This window comes from Struthio camelus, chromosome 13 (assembly GCF_040807025.1).
Source record: "Struthio camelus isolate bStrCam1 chromosome 13, bStrCam1.hap1, whole genome shotgun sequence".
Taxonomy (NCBI): domain Eukaryota; kingdom Metazoa; phylum Chordata; class Aves; order Struthioniformes; family Struthionidae; genus Struthio; species Struthio camelus.
This window is the reverse complement of record NC_090954.1, coordinates 12,024,105-12,042,345: the sequence shown is the minus strand read 5'-3', so window position 1 is coordinate 12,042,345 and position 18,241 is coordinate 12,024,105. Positions and strand designations below refer to the sequence as shown.

Here is an 18,241-nt window from a genome sequence, read left to right as displayed (position 1 = left end):
TTGTTTTTTTAGCAGTGCCAAGTATGCCAGTCGTTGCTGTCAAAGCAGGCAGGTGCTCCCGTACCTGTGGAAAAGGGGGTGGCTGTGGGTTTGTGCTGTAGCGCTTGGTGCCTTTTGAAGCTATATTTAGTTGGTGACATCTGTAGGCGTTGAGTGGAGGATTTTAGGGGCTGTTTTGAAAGTGTTCATTCTTCCTAACTGGTGGGAAAGTTTAAAAGCCTTGTGGCAAGCTTTCTGCCGCGGAGCCAGGATCCTCAATGAGGTGCGTGTGGAATAAGTGAGGGGCACGTGGGATTGCCACAGTTCGATTGTGGGGGGCGGTGCAAGCAGGCTGGGGAGGTCCTGGGGAAAATGGGGAGCATCTGGGGACCCAGCTAAGAGCATGGGCTGTCCCTGGGGTGAAATCCCCACATGGGAGCCTTATGCAAGGGAACTGGGGAGGGGCAATGCGCATGGCTCCATTCTGCCATGTCTGTCTCTGCCTTATTGACATTTCAAAGTTTCCAGCTCTGAGCAAGGCTGGGCCAGCAGAATGAATCATAGGTTTCAAGGCTAGAAAGGTGACTGGTTTTGATCATCTAGGCAAAGTCAAACTATCTTATGCAGGAGATCAAAGCCAGCTTTGAATGGAGCTAGGTAGGCTATTCAGGGTAGTTCCCTGGGTGTCCCCAGATAGCCTCTGCAATTGCTTGGGGCACTTCTCTTCACCTCCTTCCCACCCTCATCTCCCACCCAAATCTAGAGTGCTTTTGTTTTAAACAAAGCTGGTAGAGTCGGTGCTACAGGGGCTCCTGGCGTCTTGCAGAAACTCACTTCTGCCAGGCCTCCAGCAGGCTCACCCCAGGCTGGACTCTGGCACAGCTGGCACCGTGTGCGTGGCGCTTAGCATGGACTCTCCCTCAGGGCTGTGGCTGGCCCTCCCTGTGCTGTTCTGCTGTTAGCAGTGGCTGACTTGCACTTGTCTTTGGTGTCAGGAAGGCGACCTTAATGCGTGGTCCTTGGTGCTACAGGAGGGTTGTCTTAGCCCTGCTCAGTACTGGGAGTTGTGTGTGACCAGACCGTGTGTGAACACATGATTTCCCATCACGCTTACTTAGTTTAAAAACAGTTTTGGTACGTGCTGCTTAAAAACATACCAGCAAACCCCATCTGCACATTGGGAAGCTTGTTCCAAACTTCACGGAGCCTTAGAAATTGGAAGGAAACAGCACTGAGACAAATAATTTGGTAGCGTTTCTCAGTGATGTTACGTGATTCCAGGAGGATTTGTCTGCGATCCCCTCTGTGACCTAAGCTGCTTTTGAAATGTCCCTGTAAAAGCTAAACCAGTTTGTTCTTAAAAGATCTGATGCAATTTCAAACCCCCCCAGCCCAGCTGGATGTTAGTTGCTGAGTGCCCCCTCCTTGCCTCAGGCCTATAGTACCTGCTATCACCTCCAGAAGGCCTTTTGTGGGTGGCAGAGGTCACTGAAGTGCAGACAGAACTGGATATGTGCAGAGTTGAGGGGGAATGCACAGGTTAAAGCTGGTGTCCCCTAACAGCAAGATGAAAAACGGGAGGCAGGGCTGAGCTCAGGCACAATAGCCCTGCTGAAGGAGGCGGTGAGATACCCTCAAACAGCCCTTGCCTGCTCTGGGCCCTTGTCCCCATGCTGACCAGGGTGCAGAGACTTTTTCCTCGTGCAAGATGTGTTCTGGAAGAGCATATGAAGATGAGTGAGGTTTTTTTGTTTGTTTGTTTGCTTGCTTCTTTTTGTGTTTTCCTCAGGTGAGTGTATGGAAAACCCAATGGGTAGGTGGGAGCAAGGATTTAATTCCTGTTTGAGGCTAAAAATCCTTCCTCCCCCCTCATTGTCCCTGCACAGTTGTTTTGTGTTAGGCAGCAGTGTGCTACTCTACTGGATGTTATATGTGGCCAGCATGAGCCCTCTCCTGCTCGAGGAACCTTGCAGCCAAAATTGGAAGGGAGAAAACAAGTTGAATTTATTTTTCTTCCTGTGAGACCATGTTGTGCTGGGTGCTGTATGAACAGGAGCAAAGACAAGTCATGGTGTGGCTGAGGGCTCTGACTGCTCCAGGTGGTGTGGGAGGTCCATGGTCAGTCCAGGATCCAAGGCCATCTCTGAGGTCCCAGTCAGGTACCTGGACCTCAAGGCCCTTCCTGTAGTACAGTGTTCTATGGGAACCAGCATGCCTGGCAAAACGGAGGCTGCTGGTATAAACCTCCTTCCAGCCCTCTTGGGTTCAGTGCTGCAGCCTGATGTCGCTTTGCTGAGAACACCGATTGCTACTGGTTAGGTGAGGGTCGGTTTTGACGGCCCTTTTCCTAGACAGGGCTTAGAGTACGAGCACCTGGACTCTGATACCCCAAAATACTGCGGAGGCATTTAAGTGCCTAGCTACTACTGGCTACAGAGGCATTTGTGCACTACTTAGAGTTGGCTCCCTCTCTCTGTGTGTATGTTCCCTCTCATGGACTTGCTGCTCCGTGCTGGGATGCACTGGAGATCAAAGCAAGGCATGACACAAGCAGCGTCTGTGCATTGCAAGCTTGGCAATGTGGGTGCCTGTCCCTCCTTCAGAGTCCTCTGCCCCGTGGGGAAGGCCAGGCCCATTAACATCGTGATACGCTTGGCTGTTCAAGGGCATGTTTGTTTTGCTGCGCCTACAGCAGATCAGGTTCTGTGTGGAGCTTTACAGAGCAAGCCGAACTCTTTGCCACCCCTCCTCCTTGGCAGGCAAGGCCAAGTGGAGAGGGCTGAGCTAAGCAAGGGAGCCTCTTTGTGCAGAGGGACAAGGTTAGGAGCCTGTCTTCCTGGGGGAAACCAACTGCCTGGATTAATGAGGAGTCCTCTGAATGCAGTAAACGCTGAGAGTCTGATGCGGGTAGCCTCTGGCAGTGGCAGGGATGTGATGGGGCAGGCAGCAGGCTTAAGTGTGTGGCTTCACCCCGTATCTGCAGCAGTCAGCTCTGTGGAGGGGGCTCTGTTTTCTGCATACCTCCACTTGATCTTGATGGGCCCTTCTGCAAGCAAGGTCAGAAGCTGGCCCTTCTTTGCTGAAGGGGGAGAAATGCAGCTTGTGGCTTGCTTTCCATCCACCTCCCACCAGAGCTAACATTTCCACAGCCCTCAGCTCTGTTCTAAAGGTTTTGTTTTCCTCTTCCTCCAGAACATACGACTCCTGCGAAAGTGGTGAGGGCTGCCAACCCAAGACAGCGGAAAGGAAGCAAGGTAAGTCTGGGCCTGCCTCCCCCCTTGCTCACATCCAGCGTCTGATGCAGTTGTCAGCACAGAGTGAACACCCTGAGGGTCTGGTGAGCAGAACGCTTCCGTTGCAAGCCGGCTTGCAGAGAGGTTCACGTGCGGGCCTGGCTGTTTGCAAGAGCATGGAGGAGAACGTCCTGATTCTCCATCCATCCCCTCTGCAGCTTTCTAATATTCTTGCGTGCTGTGTGGACCCACCCGTTCTCTGCCTGCCTCTGCTAGGGGGGGCATGTTTACCTTCCTTCTCTCAGGGAGACATTCAGAGCTCAGTGCTGGGCGTGGAAAACTTCTCCTGAGGACACCATAGCCCTTGGTTGTGAGATTGGCTCCTGCCCTGCTTTGCAGTGTAGCTAGGGCTGTGGTGTGATGGAGGAATGTATCTGTAGGTCCCCATTCTACCCAGTCTGATCAGTTTGTGTTCTTTACTGGGACACAGCAGCTAGGATAATTGGTTTGAAGCCAAGCGGCTCTTTCTGCGGAAGAACGAGGGCAGTCTGTTCCCAGGGGTTAGTGTCTGATGGAGGAACCCCAGTTTCTGAGGATGTTGCATGAAGTTGGGGCACAGCTACCCTAGGAATAAATGAGAACGTTGGCTATGAATGTTGGCTCCCAGCAGTCAGCAAAGATGCATCTGAAACTTTACATGACTTTATCCGTTCCACCTCAGGAAAATGGCCATAGGGACAGAAGACACTCTTGTGTGCGGACCAAGCATGGCTCTGCACTGGAGATAGTTTTCCCAGGAAGCCTGCCTTCCAGAGAGAGAAGCATGACACCTGGGTGTAGAGACATACTCTCACGAGGGACTCAGTGACTCCAAATTAACTTAGAAATGAGAACCCCCTCAAGGTCAAGGGGGAATTTCTCTGCCCGGATGATCTTGAACTCAATGCCTAGACGTGACTAATTGCATATCCAGGCAGCTGTTAGGGTCCTTTCCTTGTGCTGCTCTCTGTACTGTTTCCAATAGCAAATGTCTCCTCTGGAGGAGGAGGAGGAATGGTGGTAGTGGCCAGCAGAAATGACTGGTGGTCCCACATGTGAAAATGGGATATCTGGAACAAGGCTATTCTAATGACCATCGCATAGCTGCTTGATTTTTTTTTTTTTTTCCAAACAATTCTTCTGCATGGTCCCTATACTTTGTGATGACCAACACTTGGTTGCAGCTAGGCACTTAAGTGAAAATAAGCCTGACAACTTGCCACTAGGTGGAGGCAACTACTTTAATGGGACGTGGTTGCTTCTGGTTGGTTAAGGATGCTGGAAGTTCTGCTGCCTGTCCAAGGGACAGTAACTGTGATGAGGTCTCAGGGGCTTGAATTTACAGCCTTCCCCATTGCAAGCTACAGGGATGGTGCAGGAATTCACTCCAGAGACCTTGATCACAAACAAAGTGTACGGTCTGGGGATAAAATCAGAGACTGATCATGTGGGAAGGATGCTACTGGTCCATGTAAACGCAAGGGAGGTGAAGAAGCCAGGACTCCTATTTGCTGTTCCTTAGGCTGTAGGTTTGTTGTAAGCCGCAGCAAGGATTGAATGTTGGACGCGAGCATGCAAGCGCATGAGCAGAAAGGCAGCCTGGACTGCAGAGGGCTTGTGCCTGCTGGCCCCCCTAAGAGGAAAGCAGAGCCTTGCATGTGATGGCTCAAGACCAGAGCTTTTCTCATAATGTCTCTTAACCCCAAAGGCAGTCTATTTTAAAACTAAGGGTGGCATTGCATCGCCCAAAGGTGAGTTATCCTGAGCAGCTTGGTGCCGTGTGCTCCTGCTGGGGCAGAGCTTGGTGGGAGTTGAGAGGCTGATGGCACCCTCGTTACAATCCCTCTTAGATATAAACTGATCTGCAGCTATTTGGGATTACAATGGGGGCCCTGCTTGGCTGGGGAGGTGGGGCTCTGTCTGTGCCCGTCGTAATAGTTTGCTTGTTGTCCCCAGACATGCTGGGGATAGCCAGCTGTGGGACACGAGTGGGTGATGGCAGTGACAGTGTGGCTGGGAGGGCTTTTGGCTGCCAGCTCAGGGAATGGCACCTACAATTCATGCGTTAATGAGACCTTTCTCTTTGGACATAAGGTTGGTGACTTCGGTGATGCCACAAATTGGCCAACACCTGGAGAAATAGCCCACAAGAGTGTCCAGGTGAGAACATAAGATCCTCAGCAGCTGTTTCTGGCTGAACCCCAGTATTTTGTCCCCTGGTAGCGTGCTTTGGGAGGCCGTGTTGTTGGTAGGCACCTCTGCATGCTCTGTGGCTGTGAGGCAGGAGACCCAGGGCCTTTTGAAGGGGTTCTCGCTCTGCTGAGCAGAACAAGGCCCTTACAGGCCTCCCTATCCTCTTGCAGCCCTGGTAGCTCTGGCTGAGCCAGAACATTTGGGGTGCTGAGTGTCAGTGCAGAGGCAGCCAGGAATAGCGTGCTGGGTGCAGGGGATTTCCTTTTAGGGCTGCCCTGCATATCGGGCTCCCTCACTCAGTGGTGCTATTCTGGGAGCCTGGAGCCCGCGCTAAACCCTGGGCCTGGTGAAGCGGGTATGGCAGCTCCTGGACCGGCTCTCCTTCAGGGCTAGTCATTGCACGAAGGGGTCTGGGTAAATGCTGAGACTTCCACTAAAGAAACTGAAAGTACACGTGAGAAAGGGCTTGTATGCCCAAGGGGCACAGCCTTGCGTTCCCAATAAAGACACGTGGGCATTGTTGAAACCTTTCTATGTTTGGGACACTGCTTCGCCAGGTCCCCACTCTCTGTCAGGGCATGAGGGTCACTCACCCTCTTTGCCATGTTGACAGTCTGGTCCCTTGAAGCCCTCATCCCGGAACACCCCGCCTCCTTGGCAGTCTCTCTCAGTAACTTCTGGGCCCAGAATTGTGTCCGAACTTGAGTGCTTCCCAGCATTTGCTGGAGCTGTCTCCAGGAAAGTTTCTGTAGAGCACCTTGCCCTGGTCAGAAATAAGGCCTTCTCCAGGAACAGGACAGCTCGGGGGGGCGTGGGGGCAGGGATGTTCCCAGGCTAGGGCAAAGCCCTCCTGTTCCTACTCCCACCAGGATTGCTGGCCTCTGCCTCCAGCTCTTCAGTTTCCCACACCCTTCACGTTTCTTCTTGTACTCCTGTGTCTGCAGCAGCCACACAAAGCACCGTCCATCCGTAAACTGCCTGTCAAGAAAGACATGAAAGAACAGGAGAAAGGAGATGGCAGCGATGGCAAGGAGAGTCTGAAAACTAAATCGGATGAGTCCGGGGAGGAGAAGAACGGTGACGACGATAACCAGAAGTCAGCCCAAAAGAAGAAAGGTAAGGCAGGCTGTGGCAGACCCCTTGCAGGGATGGTCACCTAACCTCAGCAGCAGTCGGATGCCTGTCTTCCCCTCTGTGACCCACGGTCCAGTAGAAGCACTGCCCACTTTCCCAGTAGGCCTTGCTGCAGGACATGCTCCCAGCCCTGGGGCAGTCACGATGGAAAAGTGTTTGCAGGCTGCAACAGAGCAAGGTCTTGCTTTGGTGACTGGAATTATTCAGGCAGACACTGTGAGCTTTGGGGAGATGTGAGGCTCTGGGCTCTAGGGCAGCCTTGGCAGAGATTGTCCTGTTCTGTTGCTCCCTGCAATAAGTAGGAGGGGAGCAGGTAGAGCAGGGCCCAAGTAGGGTTGTCCATGTGCCCTTGTCTGGGGAGCTGTGGCACGTTTTCATGCGTGCTCCCCGGTGGCACAGAAAGTCCTCTCGCTGCATGTTGCATCAGCCATGGTTGACACATGGACTTGGTCTGGCCTGAGCCTTGCGGGCAGAAAGGGGGAGAGGAGGAACGAGTGCCGTGAAGCAACAGTGGGGTTTGCATGCTGTTCCTCTGTGCCGGAGAGCCCCAGTCAGATGCTTTCTGCATCCTCATGGTGCTTCACAAACGGTTTTGGAGGCAATGGGGCCCTGAGGGACATCCAAGGAAAGAGTTGGTGCAAAAGGCCCTGCTACTTTCCCCACTGTGTGGGGGGTGTGAGTGGAGAGAAGAGGCTGAGGAGCAAGGAAGCAGATACTTTCTAAACCTATGTCACACCCAAATCCTCTCCTTTTGCAGGCAACAAACACAAGTGGGTCCCTTTGCAGATAGACATGAAGTCAGAGGTGCCCAGGGACAAAACGGCCTCTCGGAACAACCGGCAAAACGAGCAGCACAGACACCCTTCCAACAACCGCAGTGATATGAAAGGTGGGCGCTGGGGCTGCGACCCCACTCTGCCTCCCCTTGCCATGAGGCAGCGCTGCTGAGGCCATCGCTCCCTGGCCTCAGGGGAGACCAAGCCCCATTGCTGTGAGGCTGGCTGCCTCGGCCAGGCACAGCATGGGGTGGTGCGGATGCTTCATTCATTTGAAGAGCTCTGAGGGCAGCCAGGCTTGCCCTAAGGTGTCTTGAACTCTTAACAACCCTCCTGCCTCTTCTTCTCATCTCTCACAGGCTGGCACCCAGATAATAAGCATGAACGCAGCTGGCAAGACCATGATGAAACTTCCAGCGTGAAGAGCGAGGGAGGAGCTGTGCGAGGGGCCTTCCGGGGCCGCGGCAGGGGCCGCGGCAGGGGCCGCGGCCGCGGCAGAGGAGGTGCTCGCTGTATGTGTGGCCTTGTAACAGCAGAGAGAGGGAACAGGGCACGTGCTGAAGCGTGCAAGGCTGTAGGGAGTGTGTGTGTGTGTGTGTGTAACCTGGGGCCCTGAGAAGCTGCATGAGGAGGGCAGAGAGCAGCAGGGATACACAGAAATAATATGGCAGGTCATCCCAGCTAAGAAGCATGAGCTGTTGTTCCCTAGCCAAGGAGAACTCTTGATTTGGATTTCTCTGTGAGGATCTGTGTGTTGATCTGAAGGTGGCATCCAGCTGAGCTGATTTTAGTAAAAGCAAATGATTTTTATTAGGATTTGAATAAAGGTAAACGCTCTTTCCCTCCTCGGGTTGAGCTCTTCTGCCTGTTTTCTGTCTCTTTCAGCAGTCCTCTGTGCAGGAGTTAAAACATGCTGATGTTTTGTTTGGACTTAATGTAACATTGAGAGCAAGGCAGGGGTCTTAGGCATCCACGCTAGCATTTGTCAGGCTGTGTAGATAACGCCTTAGTGCGTTATCTAGGCTACCCAGTTGCTCCTGGACAAGAGGGTTACTGGCATCTCTTTGCCCAGGTGCATCTAAGCTGTGTTGCAATCCATTCTCCAGGGAAGACTGAGAGCAGTGGAGTGAGGGATGGAGCAGCAGGGATGTCCTGCCCTGTGCAGTTGGGGGGCTCCTGGGGCAGTGGGTAGCTATTTGTGCAGTAGTCTGGCCCCATCTGGTAGGCACAACCTGTCTAGCAGATCCTAGGGGCTCTGTGCTGACTGAAAGGTTCCCTTGTTGGTGTCTTGCAGCACACTTCGACTATCAGTATGGGTACCGGAAATTTGAGGGCTCGGATGGCTCCCGCACTCAAAAGTATGCTAGCAACATCACATATTACTTTGACAACATCAGCAGCACTGAGCTGTACAGTGTGGACCAGGAACTGCTCAAGGACTACATCAAGCGTCAAATGTAAGCGCTGCCTCTCCTTCTTGTCTGAACGTTGTTTGGGGACGTTTGTTGGTGGCATGTTTACTTAGGCCCTCCCGGGAGGCTGCGTAGCAAATCCCTTGGGTAGGGCTGGAGCTGAGGCATGTTTACATTGTGCCACGCTGCTTGCAGCACTGGTTTGCTGCATCCTCGTGCCCAGGCTTTCTGTGTTCAACCTCGCAGCGGCAGAAGAGCTCAGTGCAGGAAAGGGGAGGGATTATTTCCTCAGGGGTTCCCTGAGGAAGGTAGCAGGAGCTGCCTCTCACTGGCACGTTGTCCATGCAGAGAGTATTACTTCAGCGTGGACAACCTGGAGCGAGACTTCTTCCTGCGTCGCAAGATGGACTCGGATGGCTTCCTTCCCATCACCTTGATCGCCAGCTTCCACCGGGTGCAGGCACTGACTACTGACATCAGCCTCATCATCAAGGTAAGGGCAAGGGGAGCTGAACTTTCCTTCTCTGAACTGCTTCTCACCATCCTAGCCTGTTTTCTAGTTGGTCGTGGGTGAGATGTAAGTAATGTCTCCCTTTGTCCTTGACTCTTTTCCCTCCTCCCCTTGAACTGCTTGGAGAGGAAGGGCTAGGGCTGGGGCTGAGCCAGTCAGCATGCCGAGGCAGGGCCCTAAACTAATCCAGTGTCACTTGGTTCCAGGCTCTGAAGGACAGCAAGGTAGTGGAAATTGTGGACCAGAAGATAAGGAGAAAAGAGCAGCCAGAAAAATGGGCTCTGCCTGGCCCTCCCATGGCAGACTACACACAGACAGACTTCTCCCAGTTCATCAACTGCCCTGAGTTTGTGCCCAGGCAGAGTTTCCAGAAGGAGACGGGTGAGTGTCCCAGGAAGTGAGGAATGTGGTATTGGTACCACAAAAGGACTGAGACTCCTGAGAGGCAGGTGCATCCCCAAGACAAGGCTCTGCCATTTGATTTTCTGCGTTGTGGTGGGAGCCAGCATGGATCTGTCCAGGTACATGGAAGAGGCTTCAGGCCCCCAGAGCACTGTCCCTGTGTATGGGGAAACACGGAAGAATCAAGTGTATGGCTTTGCCCTTATACGTCCAGGAGGAGGTGGGGTGGTTATTGGAGAGCCCTCCATCAGTTGGGGGCTGAAGGGATTTAGGGAGGGTCAGTCCTGCTGGAAGTCTCTCAGCCGTTCCTGGAAACAGCTTCCCACACCTGGGCAAAGCAGAGGACGCTCCTGAACCCAGCCTTGCCCAAATGGGTGAGGAGATGTGGGGCGCAAATCAGGCAGCAGGTAAGGAGCTGTCAACCAGGCGCTATCCTTTAAGGGCTGCCTCCTGTCCTTGTCCCCCCCATCCCCTGGGGGCTGGCAGGAGCCCGGGGCTGGGCTTGAAAGGCCATGTAGAGGAGCTGCCTGGTGCCATTGTAAGAGTTAGTGTTGGCAGGGGAGATCTATCCCTGCTGCCTCCAGGCTATCTTGGGAAGGTTTCCTTGAGAGTAGCAGATGAACCACTTGCTTCAGAGCTCTTTACACATCTGGGAAACAGGCATGTGCAGAGCTCTGGTCAAAAGCAGCATCACAGCCTTCAATAGAGATTTTTTTCAGCGCTGTGAGGCAGTGGGCTGGTAGTAGGGGTGTTCCTGCCTAGGGTGCTGGATGCCGGCATGTCGCATGAGCTATGCTGTGCTGCCAGAATGACTTGATAGCAGGGGGAGATGCTTTCCTCGTGGTTGGGTGCTTTACGCACGCAATCCCCAGGGATTGCTCCCTCCTCCAAGCCCCAGGCCGTAGGCAGGGTTAAGCACCCAGCTCTGAGGCTTGTAAAACACTTTGTGGCTCTCACTGGCTCTAGAATCTGCTCCTGGCTCCCCACGTCCTGCCAGCCCGGTCCCCACCAAAACAGAGGAAGTCAGTAACCTGAAGACAATGCCCAAGGGCCTGTCCGCAAGCCTACCCGACTTGGATTCAGAGACGTGGATTGAAGTGAAGAAGAGGCCTCGGCCCTCCCCAGCCAAGCCCAAGGTATGGAGCGATACAGGAGCTGTTGGGATGGGGTTCTGCCAGGTGTCTGTGTGACTTTAACCATAACTGAGCAGCAGGTTTCAGACCAAACAAGGTCTGTCAGCCATGGGAGTGATTTTCTAGTCTTTCCTGTCCCTATCTGAACTCCTTTTGTAGCTGCTCCTCAGTGGTTGAGATGCAAATAAAGTGTTCTCCTCTGATGGGCAGTTTCTGGTTGGGGTAAAGAAACAACATGCAACAGCAAGGTCTCCAAGTGCTGGACCTGTTCTGTTGTCTGGTCGTTACCCCACATCACCTTTATCCCCGTGCTTGTAGAAACCAGAGGAGTCGAAGACACCGCAGCAGCAGAAGCAAAAGGACCAAGACGAACCTGAGGAGCTGGACTTCCTCTTTGATGAGGAGATGGAGCAGATGGATGGCCGCAAGAACACGTTCACCGACTGGTCAGATGAGGATTCGGATTACGAGATTGATGATAGAGACGTGAACAAGATCCTCATTGTGACACAGACACCTCCCTACCTGCGCCGGCACCCTGGAGGGGACCGGACTGGCAACCACACATCCAGGGCTAAAATGAGCTCAGAGTTGGCCAAGGTGATCAATGATGGGCTGTACTACTATGAGCAGGACCTGTGGACGGAGCAGTTTGAGCCAGAGTACTCTCAGATCAAGGTGAGAGCTGGGCTCTGTAGCTGATCCAAGGAAGGGAATTTGTGTGGTGGGGGGATGCTTCCTTACAGGGAGCCTAGTGTGAGGCAAGTTGGCCACCCTGGGGCTTCGGAATGGAAAAGGTGGTACACAGGGTTCTGGCCCACGTATAAGGCAGAGCCAAGCTGGGATTTATCCTTTGGCAGCATAGGACTGTGAGCGGCGTTTAGCGTGATGCAGGGAACCAGGAGTCCTCTCTGCTGTGTCTGGGGATAAACAGGTGTGTAGTGTGGCGTAAGGCTGCAGCAAGTTAAGTGAGGTGCCAGTAACAAGGTGACCTGGCAAATGGGATGCATTGCTCTGTCTGCCAAGGTCTTGCCCCGGTGGTGGGCAGGCAGTGTCGAATCTCTGGAGGAAACGGGTGTCTCTGCATGGTCCATAGTGCCCAGTGCTTAATGGCATGGCTCCTTGGAGACTGCAGTTATTGGGGGCAGGTTCGTTGATAGCTAGGCCATACCTGGCCTCTGCTCTTCTCTGTTTTATTACTGGTTTCCATAGACTTGGGCTTTTTAGAGAAAGCTCATCTGCCTCTCTACAGCAGGCGAGTCCCAGCTTGGTGACTCTCACAGTCAGGGACTTCCCTGGGCTCGGTTAGGGACTGAAGTGACTTCCGCTCTGAGGCGGGATGACCTGTCAGACCACAGGCTCTGTCTCCCCGTGTTGGGTCCCAGGCACATGGCTGAAGTGTAGTGCTACTCTCTGTGGCAACTGAAGCTGAGGGTGTGGGGAAAGCTAGTAACAGAGGGGCAATGGGAAGAGCGTTCTGGGGTTACGGATACTTCAAATAAATGGGAGTGTTGTGCCCTGCACGCAGTGTGGCTTTGAGGATGTGGGAAGGAGGCCCTAGAGATGCCAGAAGACAGCAGGGGTGATGGGGTCTTGGTCGAGCAGAGGTTATCAAACTTGCCTTGAACCCTGCTGCACCGGAGGTGACGTAGGCAAGTAGAGGAGCGTGAAAGAAGTACGTGATGTTGAATGAAGCTACCTTATAGGATCCCAGAAAGCTTGGGCCTGGTGAGTTCAGGTCTGGTCACTGCAGGGCTGTTTTCTGTCTGTTGTGTTTACCCTTGTAACATATGAACAACATGCCACCTGTCTGGGCACCGAGGCCCAGTCACTGTATTTTGTGCCCAGTGTTGCGGCTGTTGCACAAGCACAGCAGTGGTCGAGATGAGCTGTTGAGATGAGGGGAGAAGTGAGTAATTGGTTGCTTCATCATCTTCCTCTTCAAACGCAGCAAGAAGTCGAGAACTTCAAGAAGGTGAATATGATAAGCAGGGAGCAGTTCGATACCCTGACCCCAGAGCCCCCTGTGGATCCAAACCAAGAAGTCCCTCCTGGCCCTCCCAGGTTCCAGCAAGGTAAGTGAGAGCAGGAATGGGTAGGACTGAACCTGTCCTCATCCTTCCTAGTAGGGCTGTGTTTGGGTGAGGGGGCTGAAGTAAACATGCCAGTGCAGTCTCTGGGGAGGGGTGGCAGTGACAGGAACTGGAGCCACAGATCTAAGGTCCGAGAGTAGTCCTGGGAGGTTCAGTAGCAGCTGGGGAGGGGAAACTAGGGACCACAGCCACGTTGCGTCGCCTTTCCCGAGCAGCGCAGTTCTCAGCTGAATGTTTTTGGGCTCCGAGAGAAGAGGCCCAAAAGCAGGGATGTCCCAGCTGATGGAGGAAATTTTATCAGTCTCTCATGTAACAGTGAGGATGTGACTTCCCTCTTGGAACCTTGGGATGCAGGGATTTGCCATTGCTGTTAGCCCCTAGGAAGCAAATAGCTTGTAGGATCCCTGAAAACTCAGCCTTGGACCTGCTTCAAGGCCTTGGGCTGTCTGGACAGACTTGTCACAGGCTAGATTTCAAGCTGCTGATCTCAGGAAGGCTGAGACACATCCATGAGTTCCTGCTCCTGCTGCTTCCCATCTCCTGGACGGTAGTCCCTTGACACTAGCGGTACTCTCAGGCTCAGAGTTCATTTTGACCCAGGATGGGGGTTTTCTCTCTGCAGTACCTACAGACGCTTTGGCTAACAAGTTGTTTGGAGTCCCTGAGCCTTCAACAATTGCCCGGTCTTTGCCTACGACTGTACCAGAATCACCCAACTACCGCAATGCCAGGACCCCCCGGACCCCTCGTACACCTCAGCTGAAAGACCCAACACAGACACCCCGGTTTTACCCAGTGGTGAAAGAAGGCAGGACAATAGATGCCAAGGTGGGGGACCTGGGCCGGGGATGCGGGAGGGAGGCTATGGATCCCCAGCTGGGGCCCAGAGAGGAAAAGGATGCATTCCTGACGCGCTGTGTCTTGCAGACTCCACGGAAGAGGAAGACGAGGCACAGTTCAAACCCCCCAATGGAGTGCCACGTGGGCTGGGTGATGGACTCTCGGGAACACAGGCCTCGTACTGCCTCTATCAGGTACTGGAGAAAGGAGTGTGGGGTGACAGAGAAAGCAGAAACAGGGGAAGGAGTGGGCACGGGAGAGGGACAGGTCGGTGCTGTCTGGTCTGGCGGCTCTTCCTTTTGCAGATGAGGACTCCTGTTAGATGGCCACAGAAAGGGCTGGGGCCTTTCTTTTTCCTCCTTGAAAAAGGACAGAGTTTTATCTCGTTATTCCAAGTTTCAAACTTCAGTTGGAACATTGGTTCCCCCCTTAGTGGGATACCCCATGGCTCAAGTCCCCAGAATAGGGAGAGAGTCCGAGGGAGCTGGTGGGACCAACAGATAAGTGTCACGGGGTGGAGTGCAACCTCGTGCTGCTATTGGCTGGGTGATGCCAAGGAAGGGGGTTGACTGGAGTCTCTTGTGCTCAGCTCCAGCCCCTCAGAGGGAACCCCGGCTGTCGGAAGCTATGGCTGTACCCCGCAATCCCTACCCAAGTTTCAGCATCCTTCACACGAGCTGCTCAAGGAGAACGGCTTCACGCAACACGTCTACCACAAGTACCGTCGGCGCTGCCTTAACGGTAGGCATGTGGGGAGGGACACCCGCGTCACTGGATTTGGGACGAGGTACCCATCTTGTGGCTGTGCCGGATGGGCAGGGTATGGTAGGTAGCAGAGCACTCACTGGGAGATAAACAGCGTGCTGTAGGACAACCTTGGTGGTAGCTGATGTTTCCGTACAGTCCATGGAGAGAATGAGCTGTGGCTCAGGGTGTCCAACAACAGGGTCTGGATCTAGTCGCAGTGCCACAAGCGCCTCCTATATGTGAGCCTCTATGCAGAGCTGGCTCTTGGGACAAGATCTGTCTTGTAATCAGTCCCTCTTCCCCGAACAGAGCGGAAACGACTGGGCATTGGACAGTCCCAGGAGATGAACACACTTTTCCGGTTCTGGTCCTTCTTCCTCCGAGATCACTTCAACAAGAAAATGTACGAGGAGTTCAAGCAACTGGCTGTGGAGGACGGGAAGGAGGGATACAGGTAGGAGAGTGAGGGGCAGGGTGGCTACTCCTGGGAGGGGAGCGAGGGAAGAAGGATCTGGTCTTTAAAGGGCTCACAGCAAAGCGAAGGCAGTGTCTCTCTGCCTTGCTTGAAGGCAGGACTGGGGCTGCCCTCAGTTACCTCCTCTTTTTGGGTCATGCAACAGGGCACTCTGCTCCAAGAGCGTGTCTGCCCAGGTGTTACTTGTACCACAGTGAGTACAGCATGCTGTTCTGTTCGCAGGTACGGTCTGGAGTGCCTTTTCAGATACTACAGCTATGGCCTGGAGAAGAAATTCCGGCCAGACATATTTAAAGATTTTCAAGAAGAGACCATCAAGGATTATGAAGCTGGTAGGCATCTCCTCTAGCAGTCCTGCGCTAGCTTTTTCTCCTGTGCCAGTGTGACCAGGCTGAGGGGGGTTTTGCACAGGGCAAGAAGCTGGGCGTGGAGCCCATCCGATGCCATGTGCACAGGCTGAGACCCTTGAGACTTGCTGTCCTCGTCCACTGGTGGTGAGAGATGCTCCTGCACAGAGCAGAGCCACTAGCTTTGCGGGGGAGAATAAAGTGGATGTTTGCTGGCCTGGAGCCTGTTTGGGGGTGTGTGAAAGGAGATGATGGAAGACTGTAGCTCTCCCAAAACACTTCTCTAGTGACTTCTCTAGTGACTTCTGGGTTTTCTCAAGGCTCTGCAGTGCCACAGCCTGTCACCTATTTGTCACTGTCAGGCTAGGCACAGAGCCTGGGGACATCCCCTATCAAGAGGGCTGCCCAGTACTGATGTAGGTTGCTCTCTTCCAGGTTCTCTGTAGTGCCTCGGTTGTGCCAGCTGGTGGGTCCCTGGGGTTGCCAATCTGCGGGACTAGCAGCGGGGAAGCCTTGGGGGAGCAATTCTGACTTTTGCTTCAATTTTCTTCCCCGCGTTCCAGGACAGCTTTACGGGCTGGAAAAGTTCTGGGCCTTCTTAAAGTATTCCAAAGCCAAAAACCTGGACATCAACAGCAAATTGCAAGAATACCTCAGCAAGTTCAAGCGCCTCGAGGACTTCCGAGTGGACGTGAGTAGGAGCAGTGCCTGCACTGCGCTGATCACCCCCCTCAGACGCTCCTCTGCCCCGCTGAGGGCTGAGAGTTTGGGGGCCCTAGTCCCTGAGTGAGGCTAGGCAGGGAAGTCAGTGACACCTAGTGTCATGCCCCATCATTGCAGCTGGGCCAGAGACAAGCAACTTCAGCACCTCTAAGTCTGTTGTTCTTCAACTGCTCCCTCATTGAGAGAGCGATGTTCACTCTGTTTTGACTGTGGCTCTTGAATTTTATTTATATTTATTTATTTAAACAGTGCTTTGTTATTCCATCCCCCAGGGAGCTCAGGCCTTTCCCTGTACTGTGGCTAGGCTACAAGCAAGGTGGGATATGGCAGAATCGCACTGACATTGCTGCCAGTGGGTTAAGTGCTGCTCAGGAGCAGAGGAGCTCCACCAGACAGAAAGCGCACGCAGCATCCTTACAGCCTAGCATGAGCAGACACGAGTTTGGTGTCTCTAAAGCCAGAGCAGTTGCTGCAAGGGTTTGCATATTGCAAATCTACTGCAGAACAGGTCTCCGAGGAAAAGCATGTGTGCGTCGTCTCCTGGTCAGCTGAGGCGGCAGAAGAGGAGAGAGCCTTAAAGGCTTGAGTGGAGCCAGCACTGTGCAGAGCTCTGGCTCCCAGACTTCTGGATCGTGCTCCTGTGTGGAGGAAGGTGGTGCCTAAAGCACAAGGGTGACAACTTGCTCTTACTGGAAGCGTCTCTCTCTTTCTATAAAGAAATCTGCTAGTGGTAGATTTGGAGAGGAGAGCAGCTGCACTCAGTATTGCGTGCATGGGGAGGAGGTCAGTGTGCGTGACCCTGTAGGTCGGAGAGGCAGGCTCAGAGGTAGCCAGCAAGGCTGTTTCCCTGATCTAGGGAGAGAGGATATGCATTTTGAGGAGGCTGTGCTGATACTGGGGTGTTTCTGTTCCAGCCACCCATGGGAGAGGAAGGTGGACACAAGAGACACCCAACCACGTCAGGGGGAGATGGCAGGAAGCGCTACCCATCCCAGTCTTCCAGCAAAACGGTCAGCCAGTGCCCATCCAGCCAAGCCCACACCTCACCCAGCCAGCCTGTACATGAGGATGCCAAAAACCTGAGCCAGCAAGTCCCTGTCCTGGCAGCCGCAGAATCGCAGACAGCGGGGAAGTAGAGAGGCTGCAGCTTCTGCTTCCTGCTGAGAGATGGGGTGGGTTGGTGGGGGACTGGCTCGGAGAAGGGAAGACAGGAGGAGGGACAGGAAGGGAGTTGGAATATGGGTGCCCATGAACAGGCTGCTAGGGAGAAACTTCAACGCACATGATTTTATTTTATTTTTTTTCTCTTGTGGCTGGAAAGCAAAGACGATCTGTATCTAAAACACCATTTTGCTATTACAACCCTGACCAGAGCCAGACTCACCCCTACTGGACCCATCCTTAGCTTTTCCTCCCCACTGTTCCCCTTCTGTGCACACATTCATGTCTTAGTGTCTCTTTAAAAAAAATGTTCTGGCTGGGTTGGAAAGGGGAGATTTTTTTTTATTATTATTATTATATATATATCAAGTTTTAAATTATTGCTAGAAGTTTGTCTGGATTTACCAAAACAAGTCTGCTCTGTGCGGCCCCAAAAACTCTCCTCTGTGTCCCCCCCTTGGATCGCTGGGCAGCCTGATCAGGAAGCTTGGAGGAGTGAGGTTCCCCGATGGGGGATCGAAGCCGCAGCGTCTTGTGACCCTGTGGAGCCTCTGAGCTCCATGACCTGGCTGATTTCTCCCATTCCGCGTACGATGGTGCGTCTTTGTCACTGACTGCTGCAAAAGGAACATCACCCTGTTCGTCCTCCCTGTCCCTCCTCCCCGATGTCTTCACCTCCAACCTTCCCTTGGGTCTGGTTCTCCCTCTGCCTGCCTCTCCCTTTCATCACGGACAATTTGGAAGTCAACCAAAGGACCTCTGCCGAGGATAGGCTTGTTCTAACTCCTTCCTGCAAATGGAGCTGGTGAGAGGCAGGCAGGCGTCTGGACTTGAGCCCATGCGGACAGTGCGCCTGCCTCCCCAGGAACACCCATTGCATACAAAGACAGGACTTTGTCGAAGGAGGTTTTCTCTTCTTTTTCCCTTGGAAAAATGAAACAACAACAAAAAAAAAACCACACAAAATCCCTAAAAACAAAAACAAAAAAAACTCTTCAAAAAGACACATCTCCCTTTGCTTTCTTCCTTGGAAATATTAATTG

At 53.3% G+C, this 18,241-nt stretch overlaps 1 protein-coding gene across 5 annotated transcripts in view; it reads left to right on the top strand.

Moving 5' to 3' along the window:
- The window catches only part of LARP1 (La ribonucleoprotein 1, translational regulator), a 49,857-nt gene extending 31,616 nt beyond the window's left edge, over positions 1–18,241 (top strand). For 2 of the 5 annotated variants that reach the window (XM_068959629.1, XM_068959631.1), the window contains exons 3-20: positions 3,172–3,233; positions 5,346–5,411; positions 6,389–6,560; positions 7,336–7,467; positions 7,714–7,857; positions 8,649–8,811; positions 9,115–9,259; positions 9,484–9,658; positions 10,646–10,815; positions 11,131–11,490; positions 12,764–12,887; positions 13,528–13,733; positions 13,833–13,939; positions 14,335–14,486; positions 14,802–14,946; positions 15,190–15,299; positions 15,878–16,005; positions 16,952–17,899. In XM_068959629.1, the coding sequence (XP_068815730.1) occupies positions 3,172–3,233; positions 5,346–5,411; positions 6,389–6,560; positions 7,336–7,467; positions 7,714–7,857; positions 8,649–8,811; positions 9,115–9,259; positions 9,484–9,658; positions 10,646–10,815; positions 11,131–11,490; positions 12,764–12,887; positions 13,528–13,733; positions 13,833–13,939; positions 14,335–14,486; positions 14,802–14,946; positions 15,190–15,299; positions 15,878–16,005; positions 16,952–17,173 (2,783 nt within the window). In that variant the 3' untranslated portion in view covers positions 17,174–17,899. Of the gene's footprint in view, positions 1–3,171; positions 3,234–5,345; positions 5,412–6,388; positions 6,561–7,335; positions 7,468–7,713; positions 7,867–8,648; positions 8,812–9,114; positions 9,260–9,483; positions 9,659–10,645; positions 10,816–11,130; positions 11,491–12,763; positions 12,888–13,527; positions 13,734–13,832; positions 13,940–14,334; positions 14,487–14,801; positions 14,947–15,189; positions 15,300–15,877; positions 16,006–16,951; positions 17,900–18,014 lie in introns of those variants that run through there. The other 3 variants (XM_068959628.1, XM_068959630.1, XR_011143923.1) reach the window with 2 other exon arrangements.